Below are 17,578 nucleotides of genomic sequence, written 5' to 3'. Positions count from 1 at the left end.
TTTCAAATCAAGAAGAGATATTTTTAAAGAAATATATTTTAAAATGAAAGTAGTTCAAAAAGTTGAAACAGGACATCACCGTGAAAACTTTATTGCTTTTATTAGTTAGTGAATTTATTTTATAGTTAGTGTTTTACCCTGCATAGTATAGCAATCATGCAAGTATTTTGTTTCACGAAACAATTAAGTAAATTAAACTTCCTCACAGTTGGGGTACATGTATTTTATTTAGATACCTGAATATTTTCCATAAAATAGTTTGTACTTTCATTAGGACAGTATGAAAAACCCTTTTTTAATTATAAGGTTGAGACTTTTGCAGACTTTATAACTTAATGCACATTAACATGAACTTTATTTATTAGACTGCTTACCATAGTACACACAAACCTAGAAAATACATCATTATCATTGGATATCCACATAGTTTATAAATCTGTCTTTTAAGCGATTTCTTTTTCTGCACTATAATTGCACCGTGTGCCTTCATGGCTTACAAATCATGGCCATGTTGAAGTAAATGACAGTTTTTTACTATATTTTTTAGAGTTGATTTTGCAGAAACTCTAGTTTCTTTCTTCAAAACATGCAAAAATTAGGAAGGAGATCTGATTACTGTGATTTGATTTATTGGTATTTTATTGTACTTGAATGTTTTATAAATACTAATTTAAATGCATTGACCAAAATTATAAAAAAATATTTAAAAAAAATATACAACATATTGCCAAGCAAAAATATGAAATCATTAATATTTTCCACACAAACAATTTCTATTTAACATTTACAATTTTCTTTCTGATTTCAGTAAAAGCACATATATATTGCTTAATTTTTTTTTATAGAAAACATTGATTTTCAAACAATTGAAAAAAAAAATGGAATTAGTATAATTTAAATTAAATGATGAAAATGATTTTTTTTAACAAAAGTTAAAATCATGGTCCACATAATTAGCACCAAATGTTCTAAAAGTATTTCAACATTTCAGGGTGAAATATATAATATATGCTACTTTTCCATTATTCAGATGCATAAGTTACAGCATCTGAATTTACTTATTAATCTTTGTCATAACAATTATAATTATAACAGGAAAAAGACTTATATTTAGAAAATGAAATAATTAGGACGTTAAATTGAAGAATTTATCTGGTAGTTCATAATTGATTTAATGTAGTTTTAATTATAATAATAAAAAAAAAAAAATAGAGGCACAACTCAATACTATTACAAAATTTCATTAAATGTTAATTTTAAGAATGCTTTTAAAGGAAAAACACTGTTTTATTTACAGCTAATGTTTTTGTCATGGAATTCACAATAAATAATGAACATTAATTAATGAAATGGATAAATATTTTACATTTGAAACTATATTGAGAAATGAAACAAAAGATTAAACAAAAATTTAAGTAGAATCAAGTTCTTTAATGAAATAAATAACTGGGAAGTTTAAATAACTGCAGGAGAAAAATCAAACTAATAATAATTTTGCATACTAAATTGTAAAAAAATTTTATTAAATTTTAAGATTTAAAATGAGTCTAAAATTATGCAGGTATCTGTACAAATTTTTAATAAATAAATTTTGATAAAATATTTAGTTATCAGTACTATGAACAAAACTTTTCCTTTATTCATTCAAATTTAATCAATATTTTCAAATTTAAACTGTAAAAACTCAGCAAAATTTCTAACAAAATTCAACACCATGCATAAGGCTGTAAAGCTTCCCAAAAAATATATTTGTTTGTGAGTTCTGATTAAAATTTTATTTCTTTATTTTTTTTTTTAGTGGGGTTAAAATTAAAATTTTGCTACTATAAATAAAACTTACTAAAAACAACCTAAAATTAAAAATAATAACAATGTACTTATAAAAAAATAATGATAAATATTTGACATACATCTGAATCATAGTGGAATTCAGTTGAAGTAAACAAAAGGCTCATTCATATAAAAATATTTAAGTGTTAAGATAAAAAATATAACTAAATGGAGAAAAACAAAAATACCATATAAAAAGTAAAAATAGCTTTAAACTAGTTGTTCTATGATAATGTCAAAAAAAATATGTATACATATTTTGTCTGCACATTTTACTATCGAAACAAATAATATTTCAATCAGAAAATTTAAAAAAAAAAAAAAACAATTTTTGAGATTCTTGTGCACAGAAAAAGAAAATTAACTAATATAATTATGTAATTTTCTTTAATCACGATGAGTTATTTTGAATAAAGAAAGTCATCAATAATAATCCCAAAAATAGTTGAATTATAACTGAACGAAAGCTTTTAATACTAAAAAAGAGATCAAATGTGCAAAAAGTTACTATTTCTTTACTAACACATACTAATTTAACATGATATATTTTATTTGTATAGAAACAAATAACAAATACATTTTAACAATGTGTAACAAATGTTTTAAAATATGCGCAAATTGTAATAATTTATCTAATAACTAACAATAAATAAGGAAACAGATTGGACAATATCATATTACACATTAACAACATAGTTTTTCTTTAAAAATAAGTTTATTCTTATAAAATTTAAATAAATGGAATGACATTCTAAATCAAACTGATTCTAAAAGTTTGAAAACTTTAACATTTAACATCACTTCAAACATTTTTTTTAATTTATAAAAATCTAATTTCAGAGTGTTGTGAATAAAAAAGCTTTTAATTAAACAAAAAACTAAGATGAACTGATAAAGCACATAACAAACAAAATTAAATAATTTTTGCCACTGGTCAGTCAAGTCATAACAAGTCAATTCAATACTAAAAGCTTCACATAATTTCTAACAACACACACACATCTTTAGTTAAGTGAATAAAAATAAGTTTTAACGGTTTATCAAATAAAAATAATCTCAATTAAAGTAATTTATTAACGCAATTGTTAAATTACATAAAACCAAGTGAATAAATTATATGCATTGCAACCAATCAATTTAATTAAAGTGCAACCTAGCAAGTCACTTTGATCTTAAAATCTCCCACACGTTTTTACATTTGGCAAGAAATAAAATACAAACAATTATAAGATAAACACTATGCAATTGACGATCAATAAATATGAAGAATTGTTTAAATATATTACTTGCTTTTTTATTTAATATACTTCAATAACAGAAACAATTGTAAAGAAAATATCCAATATTTCTTTATGAATTCCGATATGTGTAATACTGTTTTTCTAAGCTTTCAAGTTCCTTATGATTGATTTCATCCTGCAAAAATATATTTAGAAATTATTAAAAAACATGTTTAGAACATAATATACTTTGATCACTATCTTCAATGAACTTGTCTTAGATCACAAATACTAAAAATAAGTGTTATAAAAGGTCGCAAGGTACAACATATGATGGCCTAACACAAGGTACAACATAAGATTTAACACAATGTTTCATCTAGGGCAGGGATAGGCAAACTGCGGACCAACTGGAAGGCTATACCAGCCTGCAGATAGAATTTTAACTAGCCAATCCGTAACAAATATAAACAATATACACCCCTTTTCTTGTCTACTTTGTTTAAAGCTATTTTTGCTCTTTCTTTTTTAACAAAGGAATGATGAAATTTTTACTTTCTCTATTTTTGTTCTACAAAACATAAATTGATGGAAATAGGCAGCTTCAATTGGTAAAATGTTGAAAGCAAAAGTTCTTTATGGAATAGTCGTAGATTGGCGCCATCTGAAGCAGCTGTTCCTAAATATGCCAAAGTTAGAGTTTTACAAATCATTACCAAAAGCTAGCTTCTCAAATTTAATATTTTATGTTCAGAAAATCAGTGCTATTTGCTTAATCTTATATATGTGAACAAGTGTTTTCAGCTATAAACCTTCGAAAAAATCATTTCAGAAGTACACTAACAGACAAACATTCAGCCTTAAAATAAGTACATCTCACTTGGAACCTCAATATAAAGAACTTTTAAAAATGAAATTGCAATTTCATTCATCTCATTAAATATTTAAATTAAAACTCGTATATCGTTTTTCTATTTAAGAGGTTTTTACTTGTCCCACAAAACTTTTTTTCTTCGTTTTTTTGCCCTTGACCAAAAAAGTTTGCCCATCCCTGATCTAGGATCAATTTTCCTGATTTTATTTTTGTCCACAAGAAAAAAATATATATTAATGTGCAAACATAAAATGCAATGCTCACAAAAGTTTCTAAGTTATTTATATAAGATTATTCAGAAAAAAATAAGCAATAACTTAGCTAATTAATTTTTCCTTACTAACTAGCCAATTCTCGATCTGTAAACTAGACCAAAAATATTAATAACGGAGTATGTTTAGTCACATTCTACAGAGAATAATGCCAGATGCTCAAAAACGTTTGTGTCTTTCTCAGAAACAGGAACACTTTTTGGTTCATTTTCTAGAAGACCGTACAATGCTAAGTCGGCTAAAGGAACTTTTCACTGAGTATGTTCTCTTGCTTCACATTAAACTAAGAAATTTCCTTTTTTTGGTCACAAGGAAAGATAGGAATAGATAAAAATAATTGAGTAAGAGAGTGGAGTTATAAAAATATATAATTTATAATAAAAGTTTAAGATTTAAAATTGCATTATAAAAAAATTTGATCTCTACATCAGAAATTAGTTTTTAAATTTCAGAATTAAATTTTTCAGTTCTCTCAGAAGATTGAAAAAATTTTCTAAAATTACCCAGATTAATCATGCTTTCACTGTACTGAACTCTTGTGCTCGATATAACTTACACAAAATCAGAAATAAGCAATTACTTACATCTTCTCCTTTTACTGGAATAAGTAAGGCTCTATCAATAGTTGATATTGCTTCAGAGTAACTACCATCTTTGATGTAGGTCTGCAAAATAATTAAAAAACACATCAAACTTAGTTATTATTTTCTGTGGAAAAAAAAACCAGTACAATTTATGACTAAACACATCTGATGCTTCCAATGAGCATCCTTAACATATATTTTGTCCAAAATGAAAACAAAAGAGCATACATAAAGAAGAGGGACAAATTAATATTTAATTCAGAAAAAAGATATGTGCTATTAAAAAGTGATGAGTCGCAAATGGAAGCAGTGCTCTCTCAACTGGTTTGATTAAATATACAACACAACCAGTTTGATTGCCTTATAAAATATGAAGACGTTTCTAATAATTGCCTTCACCTCTTCTGTTTTGCAATCACACTGGTTTTGATGTTTTCAGTGTTGCATTTTTCAGGAATGATTTGTTTGAGTCCAATAATTTTTCAGTTTCTTCTTCAGTTAGAAATTAACTTGCAACTTCAATGTACATGTTTTTTCTTCTGAAATAACCTGTTGAATTGCTTCATAAAATATGAAAGTGTTTCTAATAATAGCCTTCAACTTTTCTGTGCTTCAATCAAACAGGTTGAGATGTTTTCAGTCCGCCTTCCTCAATAGTGATTCTTTTGATTTCAATGTTTCAGTTTTTTCCAGGCTTAAAAATTAACTGGTGACACCTTAATTGGTGATGACTAATTTGGCAATGGGACGTTTTTTACAAGGATTTTATATCTATATATGTGTGCAGATATATTTGAGTGCATAGATTTACAGATATAGATGTAACATCAGAATTTATAATTTTATCTATTATTTGAGTGAATTCAGAGGTGGCACTGCCATCGCATGACTTTTGCGATTTACCTCCTTCCTAAAAGGAGTCAAGTTTTGTTCTGACGATTAACGAGTTAAGTTGTTCGTCCTAAGATCGTTTGTTTATGTCGTGTTATGCTATTTTGTAGTAAAAGTTAAGTTTTTGGGGTTTGTTATATATATATATATATTTATAAATTTTGAATAGATTTCTTAAATATAAATCTAATTAGAAGATTTTTTGTTATTTATCTAATTTAAAAGAGTACATCTATTCTAAGTTTTTTTTTTTTTTTTTTAAAAAATGATTGTTACTAAGTAATCAAATCAGTTACACTTGCAGAATTAAATTGAAACACATTATCAGCAATAAAAATGAGATAATTTCAAAAGTAACACATAGAATTGGTTGAATCATTGGTGAATTACACATTGAAGACAACAGATTTGAAATTTGTATTGAATAAAGTAAATCAGCATTTTTTTGAATAATTATGATTGAAAACAATATTTATAAAAACAAATGTAATATAAAGAAAAATTTATTCATTGATGAATGCAAACTAATGAATTTATACTTACTTTGGCTAACACTAAAAGATTTTCTTTCCAATCAGGTTTTAATCTATCCGCCTAAAAATATATATATATTTAAACATTTAGAAAAAAAATCGATGAACTGCATTGTTCCAATTATCAAACATTTTTTATTTCGATCTACTTTTAAAACAAAGAATGAAGTAACTATTGTATGAAACATTTCCAGTTATCATCATAGCAAACATCAATAACTAATTAAAAGCTAAAAGAAAAATTTGTTCTCATAAAGTTTTAATACATGATTTTTTTTTTTAAATTATGCATTTTGTTTTCGCTTTTTAAAGAAACATTGCACAATAATAAAGAGGTTTACAAAATTTTTTTAAATAAAAACTTTGGTAAATATTACTTTAATGAGTGAAATTGTTTTTTAATAGTTTCGTTAACCTATGATAACATTTCTAGATAATCTTCTGATTTAATGTCAACAGTTTGAGTAATTAGTTTGACTGTTTACAGGAATGAGTGTAGTCAGAGTAAAATAGAGGAAATCCAATATATATATATATATATATAATATATATATATATGATATCTAAAAATTTACAAAAAAAGTGTTATTTTGTGACTATAAATCCCGATGATTAATTTTAAAATTGTATGAATATGAATCCCATAAATATGAATCATATACATGATTTTAAAATTGTGTGAATAAGTATTGCAATATGTGGCTTTTAAATCACGTGAATATGAAACTCGATATTGGATTTAAAAAATGCGAATACAAATCACGATGGGTAGTTTTTAGATCGTGTAAATACTAATCACGATGCATAACTTTTAAATCGTGTGAATACAAATCCCAATGTTCAATTTTTAAATCGCGTACAAATACAGAAATCGAAGCTTGATATAAAAACCGCATAAACAAATCACGACATTCGATTTTAAACTCGCGTGAATAAGAATTGCTACATAGGATTTTAAAAACGCGTAAATAAAAATCTCACTTTTGGATTTTTAAATCTCGTAGATAAAAATCGCAAGGCACGATATTTAAATCTCGTGAATAAAAATTGTAATGCGCAACTTTTAAATCATGTAAATACGAAAATAGATGTTTGATATTAATATCACGGGAATAAGAATCAAGATATTAACACATTTTCTCAAAGGCTTGTTTGTATTGTTTTTGTTTTGCCATAATAAATAAAAATTTAAAAGATTAATTGAATGAGCAAATAAATATTTTCTCTGCAAATTCACAGCTATTTTCTTTTATTATTTTGTTCGCTTTTTGCTAGCTAACAGGAACCAGCGAGACGTCTGGATTACGAAAATACCAGCTATCTGACGGGCGGGCAAAAACACTGAAAATCTAGCTTTCTTCGTGTATAATGGAGAACATAGCTAAAATAAGTAACAATGCAGAACAACCGAAGGGTTGGCAGCTAGGTAGATTGAATTTTCTGTTTATCTTTGAAAATCAGAAATAGATATAATTATTTTATTTCAATGATTGAATTTCCAGAAAGTGTGGAATATTTATTTAAAAAAAAAAAAAAAAAAAAAAAAAAAAAAAAAAAAACGAAATTTTTAGAGAATCAAAGTTTTTGATAAAAAGGCATAAATTTGAAAAACAAAAGCGGAAAAATCTTATCCTTGTGTTTAACATAATATATTAAAATTTCTATAAAAAATGTTTTGTTCATACATTGCAATTTTATTAAACAATATTTATTTTCTGCTTAGATTTGAAATGTATTTCTTGATCAAAATCATTTTGATAATTTAATATACAACAACATGAGATTAGACAACATTTTTCATAAAATAAATTTTCCTCTTTTGGTTAAATAAAATTGTTAGTATGTCTTTATTCTACTCTAATAAGTTAGAAAATCTAAACAGACATTTAGTAGTAGAAGAAAAATGTAGCAGTGTAACATATATAATTTAAATGTTTATTAAAATAAAATTATTACTAAATCAGTCCTAAGTTCAGATGAGTAAGTGGTAAAATAATGCAAACACAACTAGTTTAACCCAATGGTAGCAATATTTCCTCTTCTAACAGTAGACATGAATTTTTTTTAAATCAAAATATATTAAATGTATGTGGCTTAACAGGGGTCTGTTTAGAAGAAATTTGGGTCCGTTAACGGACCCTTCACAAAATATCTTTTCATAAAAAATGGACCCTTCACAAAATATTTTAACTTAAAAACGGACCCAGCACAAAATAATTTATCTTTTAATCGGACCCTTCACAAATTTGTTCATCTTCATTATTGTTTTGTTAATCGAATAAACCCTTCCCAGGAAGGGGGGGAAGAAAGACAAATGTAAACGAATTCAATTTTGTCTTTGGCAGTCGCTTCTTCCTTCATTCGTCCGAAATGAATAGTCTGCGTTCAGCAGTATAGGCTAAATTGCTAAATACCAAATATTTGTATGGTGCATCGTTAATTTAGTAGCTGCAATTGCTGTTTATTTTTTAAAAGTAAATTTTTTTAATTATAATTTTACAGTGTTAAGTATAATCTTGTATTGTATGTCTTCATAATTTAAAACTCATTGAAAAAGTTTTTTTGCAATAACGGACCCTATTTGCACAAATTCACAAAAGCGGACCCTGGTTGAAAGAATGAGACTTAACACTTATTTTATATTCACAAATTACGAGTAATTTTTTCACAATTTTACAAAACCGGACCTCTCACAAAATATCTGGACAGACCCCTGCTTAAGTATTTCAGAATGGTTCAATTTTTATCCATACAAAATACCTACAAATAAGTATAAGTAATTTAAATGATTAAACTTTATTCTATTTATTCCCTAAATAACTGCTGGATTACTAGTGTTCCTTAATAAGTATTAAAGTGAAAATCAGCCAATCATAAAAATTAGTATAATAACTGTAAAAATTCTTATCTCTGTAATAATTAGTGTGTTCCAAAAAGAACTTGTCAATTAAGAAGAAAATATAAAAAGTTGAAGCAAAAATTTTCTGTCCATAACAATGTGCAACTTTTGAATTGATAGAAATTGCATCATTAATGAAAAGTTTGAATACAGTCTTTTAACTAAAGCATGGCTGACGAAAACCATGATTAAAAAAAAAAGGAAAAAGACGAGAATTTTAGAAAAATTTAAATCTTTTTTTTTCAGATGCCAATCCATGCTCTTATAAGATTTGCTATTTAAACTGAACATATTTTACAATGAATATAACTAAAGTACTTAATATTGCTGCTTATTAGAAATTAATCACTGAATAATTGAATCAATAAATTATAGTTAATTTAGTTACTCTTTATTTAAGCTTAATACCTTAATAAATTCGCAGACTAAAACATAATTTTTCAGTTAATATAAGAGGAAGAGAAAATTAATTTAGATCAGTAAGCATTAAAATAAATAATAATTATTCCTGTCAGAACAAGTCTTTCCTCAGTTTTTAGATACATAAACTACAGATTTAATAAATTTTTTAAAAGTATTTATATTTAAATAAACATAAAACTAAATGGGGAATTGAAATATGCCACTAAACAGCAAATTACTTTACATACAGTCAATGTAAAGTTATAATTTCTAAGTTTCAGAACTCTTTAATCTATATTTATTCTCTTTTTTTCCCCTAAGTCAATCGACAAATAACAATCACATACTAAGAATTACACTTATAAATTTTGAAAAATAAAATATATATGCTTAACTTAAATCACAGACATTTTTTTATTAAGTGATTTAAATTATTTTTTTTAAATGTTAAGTTACGCCAACTCTGCCTAGTAGCATTTATAAAATTTTCTAAAATTAATATTTTTTTAATTAATTAGTTAATTAATTCTAAAATTTTCCATTTTGCTGCTACAGCTGCGGAGATTGAAAATAGATAATATAGGAGTTACTTGTGCTGCCATTTACCTGCTATTAACAATTAAAAATAAAATAAAAAGAACTACCTAGTTAAGAGAAAAAAATCAATGATGTTAGACCTAATTAAAATAAAAAAAGGTAAAAAATATGTTTTGAATTTAGAACAAACCTTTGCACAGACTGACATCTACTTAATTTTATAACTTATATGAATATAATGTTACTTCATCTAATTTTATTTTCCCTGATATCATGAAAGACAGACTTTAAAGAGTTAGCATTATTTTAATTAATAATTTAGAAGAAATTAGACAAACTTTATGTAATAAAAATATAATAATATTTATACATACATGAAATAAATAAGTCCTTGCTTCTTCTAAAGTAGACTCTGGAGGAGCTGTCAATAAAGTCGAAGCTATTTTTCTTGCATACCAAGGTAATGTAGCAACCTATTTATGATATACAGAAAGAAAATACTTTCAGATAAATAAAAAAAACTCTATAAAATTATAAAAGAATTGCATGTTAAAATGTTTTAATTCAGTTTAATAAAAGATATAAACGCATGAAATTTTTTTAATATAGATATAACATCTATGTACAAGAAAGAAAAAAAATAAAAAAAGATAACTGAAAACATGTTTAAAATTTAAACTTAATTTCCATTTTATAAAAAAATATTTATTCACAAAATCTAAATAATAAATCAAACCTTAAAATAACTACTTTACTTTTAAATGACTTCAAAAGATTAAAAGTGAAAATCACCTCATAGCACCATCGACCAAGCATATAATGCAGAGATGGATCCTGAGGTTTTAGAGTAATTGCCTTGTCAACATGCTCCTAAAAAAATGATAAACATTATTACAAATTTTTACTTACGACTGTATACATAAAATTTTAAATAATTTTTTAGCATACTTTAAAAGTATATCCATTTATAATTCTTTCTTGCACTCCTACATAATCTCCCAGTGAGCCAACCGTTATAGCATACCATTTATGAACTTCAGGATTATCTTTCACTAACTCATACGCTTTTTTTGCATATTCATAAGCTAAAGAAATGGAAATTTTCATTAAAATAATATAGATTATATATTGTAATTTTTTTTTCCATTATAATGTTAAATTGCATGAGAAAAGTATATAAAAAGATATAGATGTAATACACAATTAAAAAGAACAAATGAGATACACAAAGATGATTAAATAGGAAAGCTCAGATACTAAGAGCATGTTTGAAAAATTTTTTAAGGTATCATTAAAAAAAGGTCATTAAAAAAAAGAAAAGAAAGAAAGAAAGAAAAAGAAAATGCACTTTTTATGCCACATTACTTTAAGTAGTTTTAATTTCAGAAATAAAATATCAAATAACTTTTTTAAGCATTCCATTTAATTTACTATATGTTTTTAGTAAAATTAGTATTTGAAAAATAATGACTTAGTAATGCGTCAGATACAGCTAAATTGTTAGGTTCCAGCCTGCTTAGCCTTATATTTAACTGGAATTAACCAAAATGTCAAATGAAAGTAATTTAATTTATCTAGATGTGAAAATCTTGCTAAATGCAATATACATCACAGCTTATCCAATACATAGTCTTGAAATTACTTTTGAGTAAAAATCAAACATTTTAATGTTATTTCAGAATCTTATACTCTGTTACCATAATTATTGTATCAAATTATCTCTGTTCAGTCAGCAAAAAAGGGTCTCACGAATCAGTGGATGGCCTATTAAAATTTGTGGAATTGCCCAATAGACACATTATTAATTTTTCTTTTAAACAATGTAGAAAGTTTTTATTCAGGCAATAATAATTCAAAAGGGAATAAAGTTCATTTTACAAAAATTAATGTGCACCAAAAATTTTCAACCCTTAATGGATACTTTTTCTTTTTCACGCAGAATTATTTAATCACTTTAATTCAAATTAAATATTCATAAGTTTTATTTAAAATTTACTTTAAATATTTTTATGAAAGCAATAGAATTGAAATTCAATTTATTGTTTTTCTTTATAAATAGTATCAGATTTTAATCGAGAAGTATTTTGTAAGCTGTGTGCCAAATGACTATAAATTTTTTTAATTTACATGTCCTACGTAGTATTAAATTTGACCATAAAAATTAAAGGAAAGTTATACAAATTCATACGAAAAATTTATGAAGACCATATAACTTCATTGTTCCTATTTTTATAACAAATTACATTTCAGATTTTTATTTATTAATTCTTTAAGGGCACCTGGGCAAAATTGTACATAAATTTTTTAACAATGCACCACTGTGCTCAGAGTTTTTAAACACTTGAAAGCTATTTTTTTAAGACTAAGACTACTTACATCAAGACTTTTTGCTAATGTTTTTTTTTAATTGAACTAACTTAGATACCTTCATAAGCAAGTTCCTTTCTCTTTTCTGTGTCACCTTGACTTTGTACTACAATACCATAAAGATGAGTTGCTTTTGCAAGACGCCATAAAAAGTTGGCATTATCCATATACTGCAAAAAAAATCATGATAAAACATTGGATAGAGACAATTTACTAAGCCATAAATAAGCTATATATTTTTTAAAAAAGAAAAAAACAAACAGTCACAAGATAAAATGCCATAAGAATATATCTAGAGGTTTCAAGAGTTTGAATTTTTTGTTTCTAACGGCAAGATCAAAAGGCAACTACAACAGCAACAAATGCAAATGATTATGTAAAGAAAACGCATAAAAATGAAATGAAAAAATAAAAAAGAGAGCAAGAGAAACAACTTGCAAAACTACATGAATCCCAAAAGCCTTACCAGTAGTGGTTCATTATTATTATATAAGTAGATTTGATACTATCTCAAAGATGTAAAAAAATAAGTTAAATTTATTTTTTTTAGTCTCTATAAGAAATTCAAATATAAATATTAGTGTTAAAATGTTAGCAAACTTGCATTTTAGATTATTAACATTTTGTTCTCTGTTTAATATAAGATTATAAATGTTTATTGCCATCATGTATTTTAAACTTATTAACAATTTTTATAAAAAATGTTCTTGTAAGAAGAATTTGGAATAGACAGTTTTTAGGTATCTTTTTTCTAACATAAATATTAAAAAAAAATTTTGAAAATCTACACAATAATTATTCCTTGCAATATTTTCATATTTTTCTTCTTAGCAATAACTGGAGCCAGACACATAGGTAGCTCTGGCAAAGACTAATATGCAATGAAATGTAAAGAAAAGAATCATTAACTATTTTATAGTTTATACATATATATAATTTCAGGTTTGAATCCTTCAGCAATGTATAAAGAAAATACAAGTTAAACTAACAATAAAACTTTAACACTATTCACTTTGAGAGCAAGGTAATAACTGATCAGGGGTCTGTCCAGGCCGAATTTACTACCGTTTTAGCGGTACCATCACAAATTCAATTTTAGGAAAAACGGTAGTTTCACAAAATACATTTTCTTAAAATTTCATTTTTTTTATCCCTTCAGAAACGATAAATCCATAGTTTTGTGATTATTTTTTAATATAATTTTTAATTGTTAACAAATTATGTCAACATTTTCACAAAATAGGTACTTCTCAGAAAAACCTAGACAGACCCCTGCTGAATAAAAACAACAATATAAGAAAAGGCAGCTTGAGTGATTCCCATATTTGCTTTGTCAACATCAATCTAATGATTATACTACACTCCCCTCCTTTTTTTAGATGCTATGATGTCCTCAAGAGGTAGAGGATATGAAAGCATTTCAATAAGTCAAAAAATATTGCCACATTTAAAAAATAATAAGTTTTTTTTTTTTTAAAAAAAAGGGGGGGGAATTAACAGAATGAGGCAAACACAAAGGATTAAACTTGTTACAACTCCCAGGGAAGCTACTAATTCATTATGTATTATAAGTTTATTTATTTGTTTATTATTATGTTGTTGTATTTAATATGTTTATTATTATGTTTTCAATTTAGAAGTACAAAAGCCAAAAATTTAAGTTCAAAAATTTAGAGAGTGCTGTTACACTACACATTTTAAAACAACTAATATTATGAAAATTATATACCTCGTCTTTCAGTCCAAATATTTTATTATAAACAGACACTTTATCTGTTGAGCTGTTATCTAATAACGAATCTAGCTCTTCAAATAGAGCCTCCACATTATCTTTGTGCAATTCTTCACGAGATCCATTGATGCTGGCCCAGGCTCCTTCAATTTCTTCTCTATAATATAACAAAATACTTACTTTATAGACAAAAATGCTATTAATATTATTAAAATATGAGAAAATGTATAACATTTGCTTTGACAGAGAGGCATAATATGTTTGTATTAAATAAAAATAAATATAAGTCAGTGTTCTCCCTAGGAATAAAAAAAGGCAGGGAGCTTCTTTACAGCAAAAGGCACTTTTAGTTTTGCAAGGGCACTAATTTACCACCATTAAAATTTATCAAAATATGTTATGTCATATAATAACTGAATTTGAATCTTAATTTTTAAATTATCCTTTTATACTATTTTATGTGCATATTTCACAAAGTAATTCTCACTCATTATCAAAAGAACAGAAAAATTTTAAGCCTTTGAAAAATAATTAAAGGCAAGCTAAAAAACAATCTTTGTGTATAAATTTCCTTCAAAAAAAAAAAAAAAAAAAAAAAAAAAAAAAGTAAACTAAAAAAAAAGGATTAGGTACCTGATTAACAACTTTCATGATTCTTTTTTATTTATTTTCAACCAGGGTTGGGTTTTTGCCGTCAAAAACTGGTTTTTGACATGACAGTGGTAAAAACCGTGTTTTTACCGGTAAAAACTGTCAAAAACCTACTGTTTTCTTTAATTTATGGCATATAGCGGACAATATATTATTTTCACTTAATTGCCTTTATAAATAAATGTTGTAAACAATTGCTATTGATTTTGCAACTATATACATGTATTCTTATAGAAGGATATACATTCATACAGAAATATTGTAATATACTTATTGAAAATAGTGATACTTAACTTTTATCATTATAGCTTGATTTGCAAAGGATTAAAAATTTTACACCTCTTAATTGTTAGAAATAAGCAAACAAACAAAAAAACTTGGAACTATTAATAAATTCAAGAACTAAAAAGAAGAATTTAAAATTTGGCATTTCTTAAATAATAGAAATAAGCTTAACAAAACTTTCAAAACTAGTAACTACTAACAAACTCTAAGTCAGGAATGACTTGACATTCTTCAGTAATGTAATAAGCCAAACAAAATGATGCTTGGAAATGCTGAAAATTTTGTTTAGTATCCTAATATTTTACTTCAAATAGTATGATTTGATCTAATCATGTTGGGAAAATGCAAAAATCTGTTTTTAAATATCTTTTAGCAACTTTTTTTCTAATTTTATTGCCCAAAAATGAATTAATTTTAAATCATAAGCAGTTAAACTCAAATTAAAATACAGTTTCTCAGAACTATGGGTTTTTGACAGGGGGTTTTTGACATGACGGTAAAAACCATGGTATAAACCGGTAAAAACCGTCATGTGTCAAAAACTTGCCAACCCTGTTTTAAACTGAAAATTGTGAGAAAATAAACAATTGAAGATGCATTTTTTAATAAAAGGTATTTATTTAAAAAAAATATTGGTAAAATTTAAAATAATAAATTCATTAATATCCCCTCTCCCGAAATAAAAGATGTAAATATCTCTGAGGCCAAATATTATGCAAATTTTAATCTTACTAAAAATAAGGAATCAAATTAAAAATTAAAGTTAAATAATTATCAGTCCTTAGATAAATCAGACAGGGACTTTTCATTAAAACAGGTGGTAAGAAAACAACTTTTTCTTGAAAAAATGAAATAAAAAAGCAGTGTTTTGATGGCATGGCAGCTTATTTTTACAAAGAGGGCAAGGAGGATGCATTTGTAGGGATCAAAGGGCAAGCAGGATCGGCTACCCTTCTAAAAATATTAAGGAACAACACTGTAGAGGTATCACTTGAATCTACTTGAGAAGTATTATCAAATTAAAATCTCTTATGCACAGTATGCATAATTTCTAAAGGTTCACATTAATAAGAAATACTATAACTGTTTTTTAAAGTAATTATGACTGAATATAAATATTAAGCAGTTCTTTTGTTCACATTATTTTATTTGTTAATTGAATAAGAAATCACAATTGTATTTATAAATATTTTTCTTTTAAATAACGATTTCACCTATTTAACTTTAACTGAATGGGTATCAAGCTTAGAATGTAATTTAAATAAATAAAAAATTTTATTATATTATTTCAGAAAACATATTTCATACATCTATCAGAGAAAACATACGTAATATGTATGAGATTAAAAATTGACTAACTTATTGAAAAAATTAAAGAAGACAAAATTGATTTATTGTTCTTTTTAAAATTAACTTATTCAGTAAAATATTATTGAAATGAATTGCACATAAAGTAAATTAATTAGTCAAAAGATTTCGATTTAATAATATTAATATTTCAAATATATAAATGCAAAAGGAAGCAAACAATTATCATATAGATACAAATAATATTGGTCATTAGCAAGAATATGAGCAATGATATTAACAAAAGCAATGATTCAGAATTATTAAAAGTTACACAAGCACACCTTTAATTGCACACGTTTAAAATAAATTATAAATAAAATGCTTTTTAATTTCAGAATTAATTTAAAAACTGAAGGAGAATACAAAATGTAGCAAATGAGATAAATGTTAACCATGTTAGCAAGGATGAATTTTTTTTCTCCCTATCAGTGTTGGTAATATGCTAATACAGTTTCATGCAGTTAGTTAGAAAATGTGACTTGGTTTTTTGGGGTTGGATAAATCATCATAAATCAGAATAATTTTTTTCTACTAGTGTTGGTAATATGCTAATACGATTTCAAGTAGTTGGAAAACCATACTTGGCTTTTTGGGATTGGAGAAAATCGTAATAACTCTAGGTACATAGTAAAAAAATTAAAGCAAAATAGATATAAATTGTTCTAAAAGACAAAATCACCATAAGGAATATTCAACTTACGTATCTGTAAAATCAAAATATTCTTCTTCATCATCAATACTACTAGTATAACTATAGTATTTACTAGGAGGAGTGGACGAATTGACTAAATGACTTTTTTTAATCGGCGATCTTGTTATGTTTTCAGAGCGAAAACTTGCTGATGACTTTAATTCTTCGATTTCTCGTTTCAGGCTATCAATAGTGCCAGATAGTTGATGTAATTCACGAGTTACACATCGATTTGTTTTAAAATAATGGTATATTCCGCTGATTCCCAAAACAACTCCAGCTCCTAATGCAGCAAGATAACCAATTCTCTCTGCTCTTAAAAGAGCATCCATTTTAAAGATTAAAATAGAAATCAAGTAAAAAGAATTTATGGATTCATTACTTCCTTAAGACAAGAAAAATAAAAAAGTTTTGTTTTTGTTTCGTGATCGTGATGGAACTTTTGATATTTATGAGCGGT

General features: G+C 25.6%; 1 protein-coding gene across 1 annotated transcript; it reads right to left on the bottom strand.

Moving 5' to 3' along the window:
- Positions 1–1,767: 1,767 nt before the first annotated feature.
- LOC107454082 (regulator of microtubule dynamics protein 1) lies at positions 1,768–17,450 on the bottom strand. The gene is made up of 9 exons (XM_016071136.4): positions 17,128–17,450; positions 14,139–14,298; positions 12,468–12,579; positions 10,991–11,127; positions 10,835–10,912; positions 10,417–10,515; positions 6,215–6,265; positions 4,781–4,861; positions 1,768–3,246 (listed from the first exon to the last, which is right to left on the bottom strand). Exons 1-9 carry the CDS (start codon positions 17,448–17,450, stop codon positions 3,181–3,183), a joined length of 1,107 nt encoding a protein of 368 aa, XP_015926622.2. The 3' UTR covers positions 1,768–3,180.
- Between the last annotated feature and the right edge of the window lie 128 nt (positions 17,451–17,578).

Source organism: Parasteatoda tepidariorum, chromosome 6, assembly GCF_982258835.1.
Source record: "Parasteatoda tepidariorum strain Cologne lab strain chromosome 6, Ptep-v5.0, whole genome shotgun sequence".
Lineage (NCBI taxonomy): Eukaryota > Metazoa > Arthropoda > Arachnida > Araneae > Theridiidae > Parasteatoda > Parasteatoda tepidariorum.
This window is presented reverse-complemented; position numbering and strand designations above follow the sequence as displayed.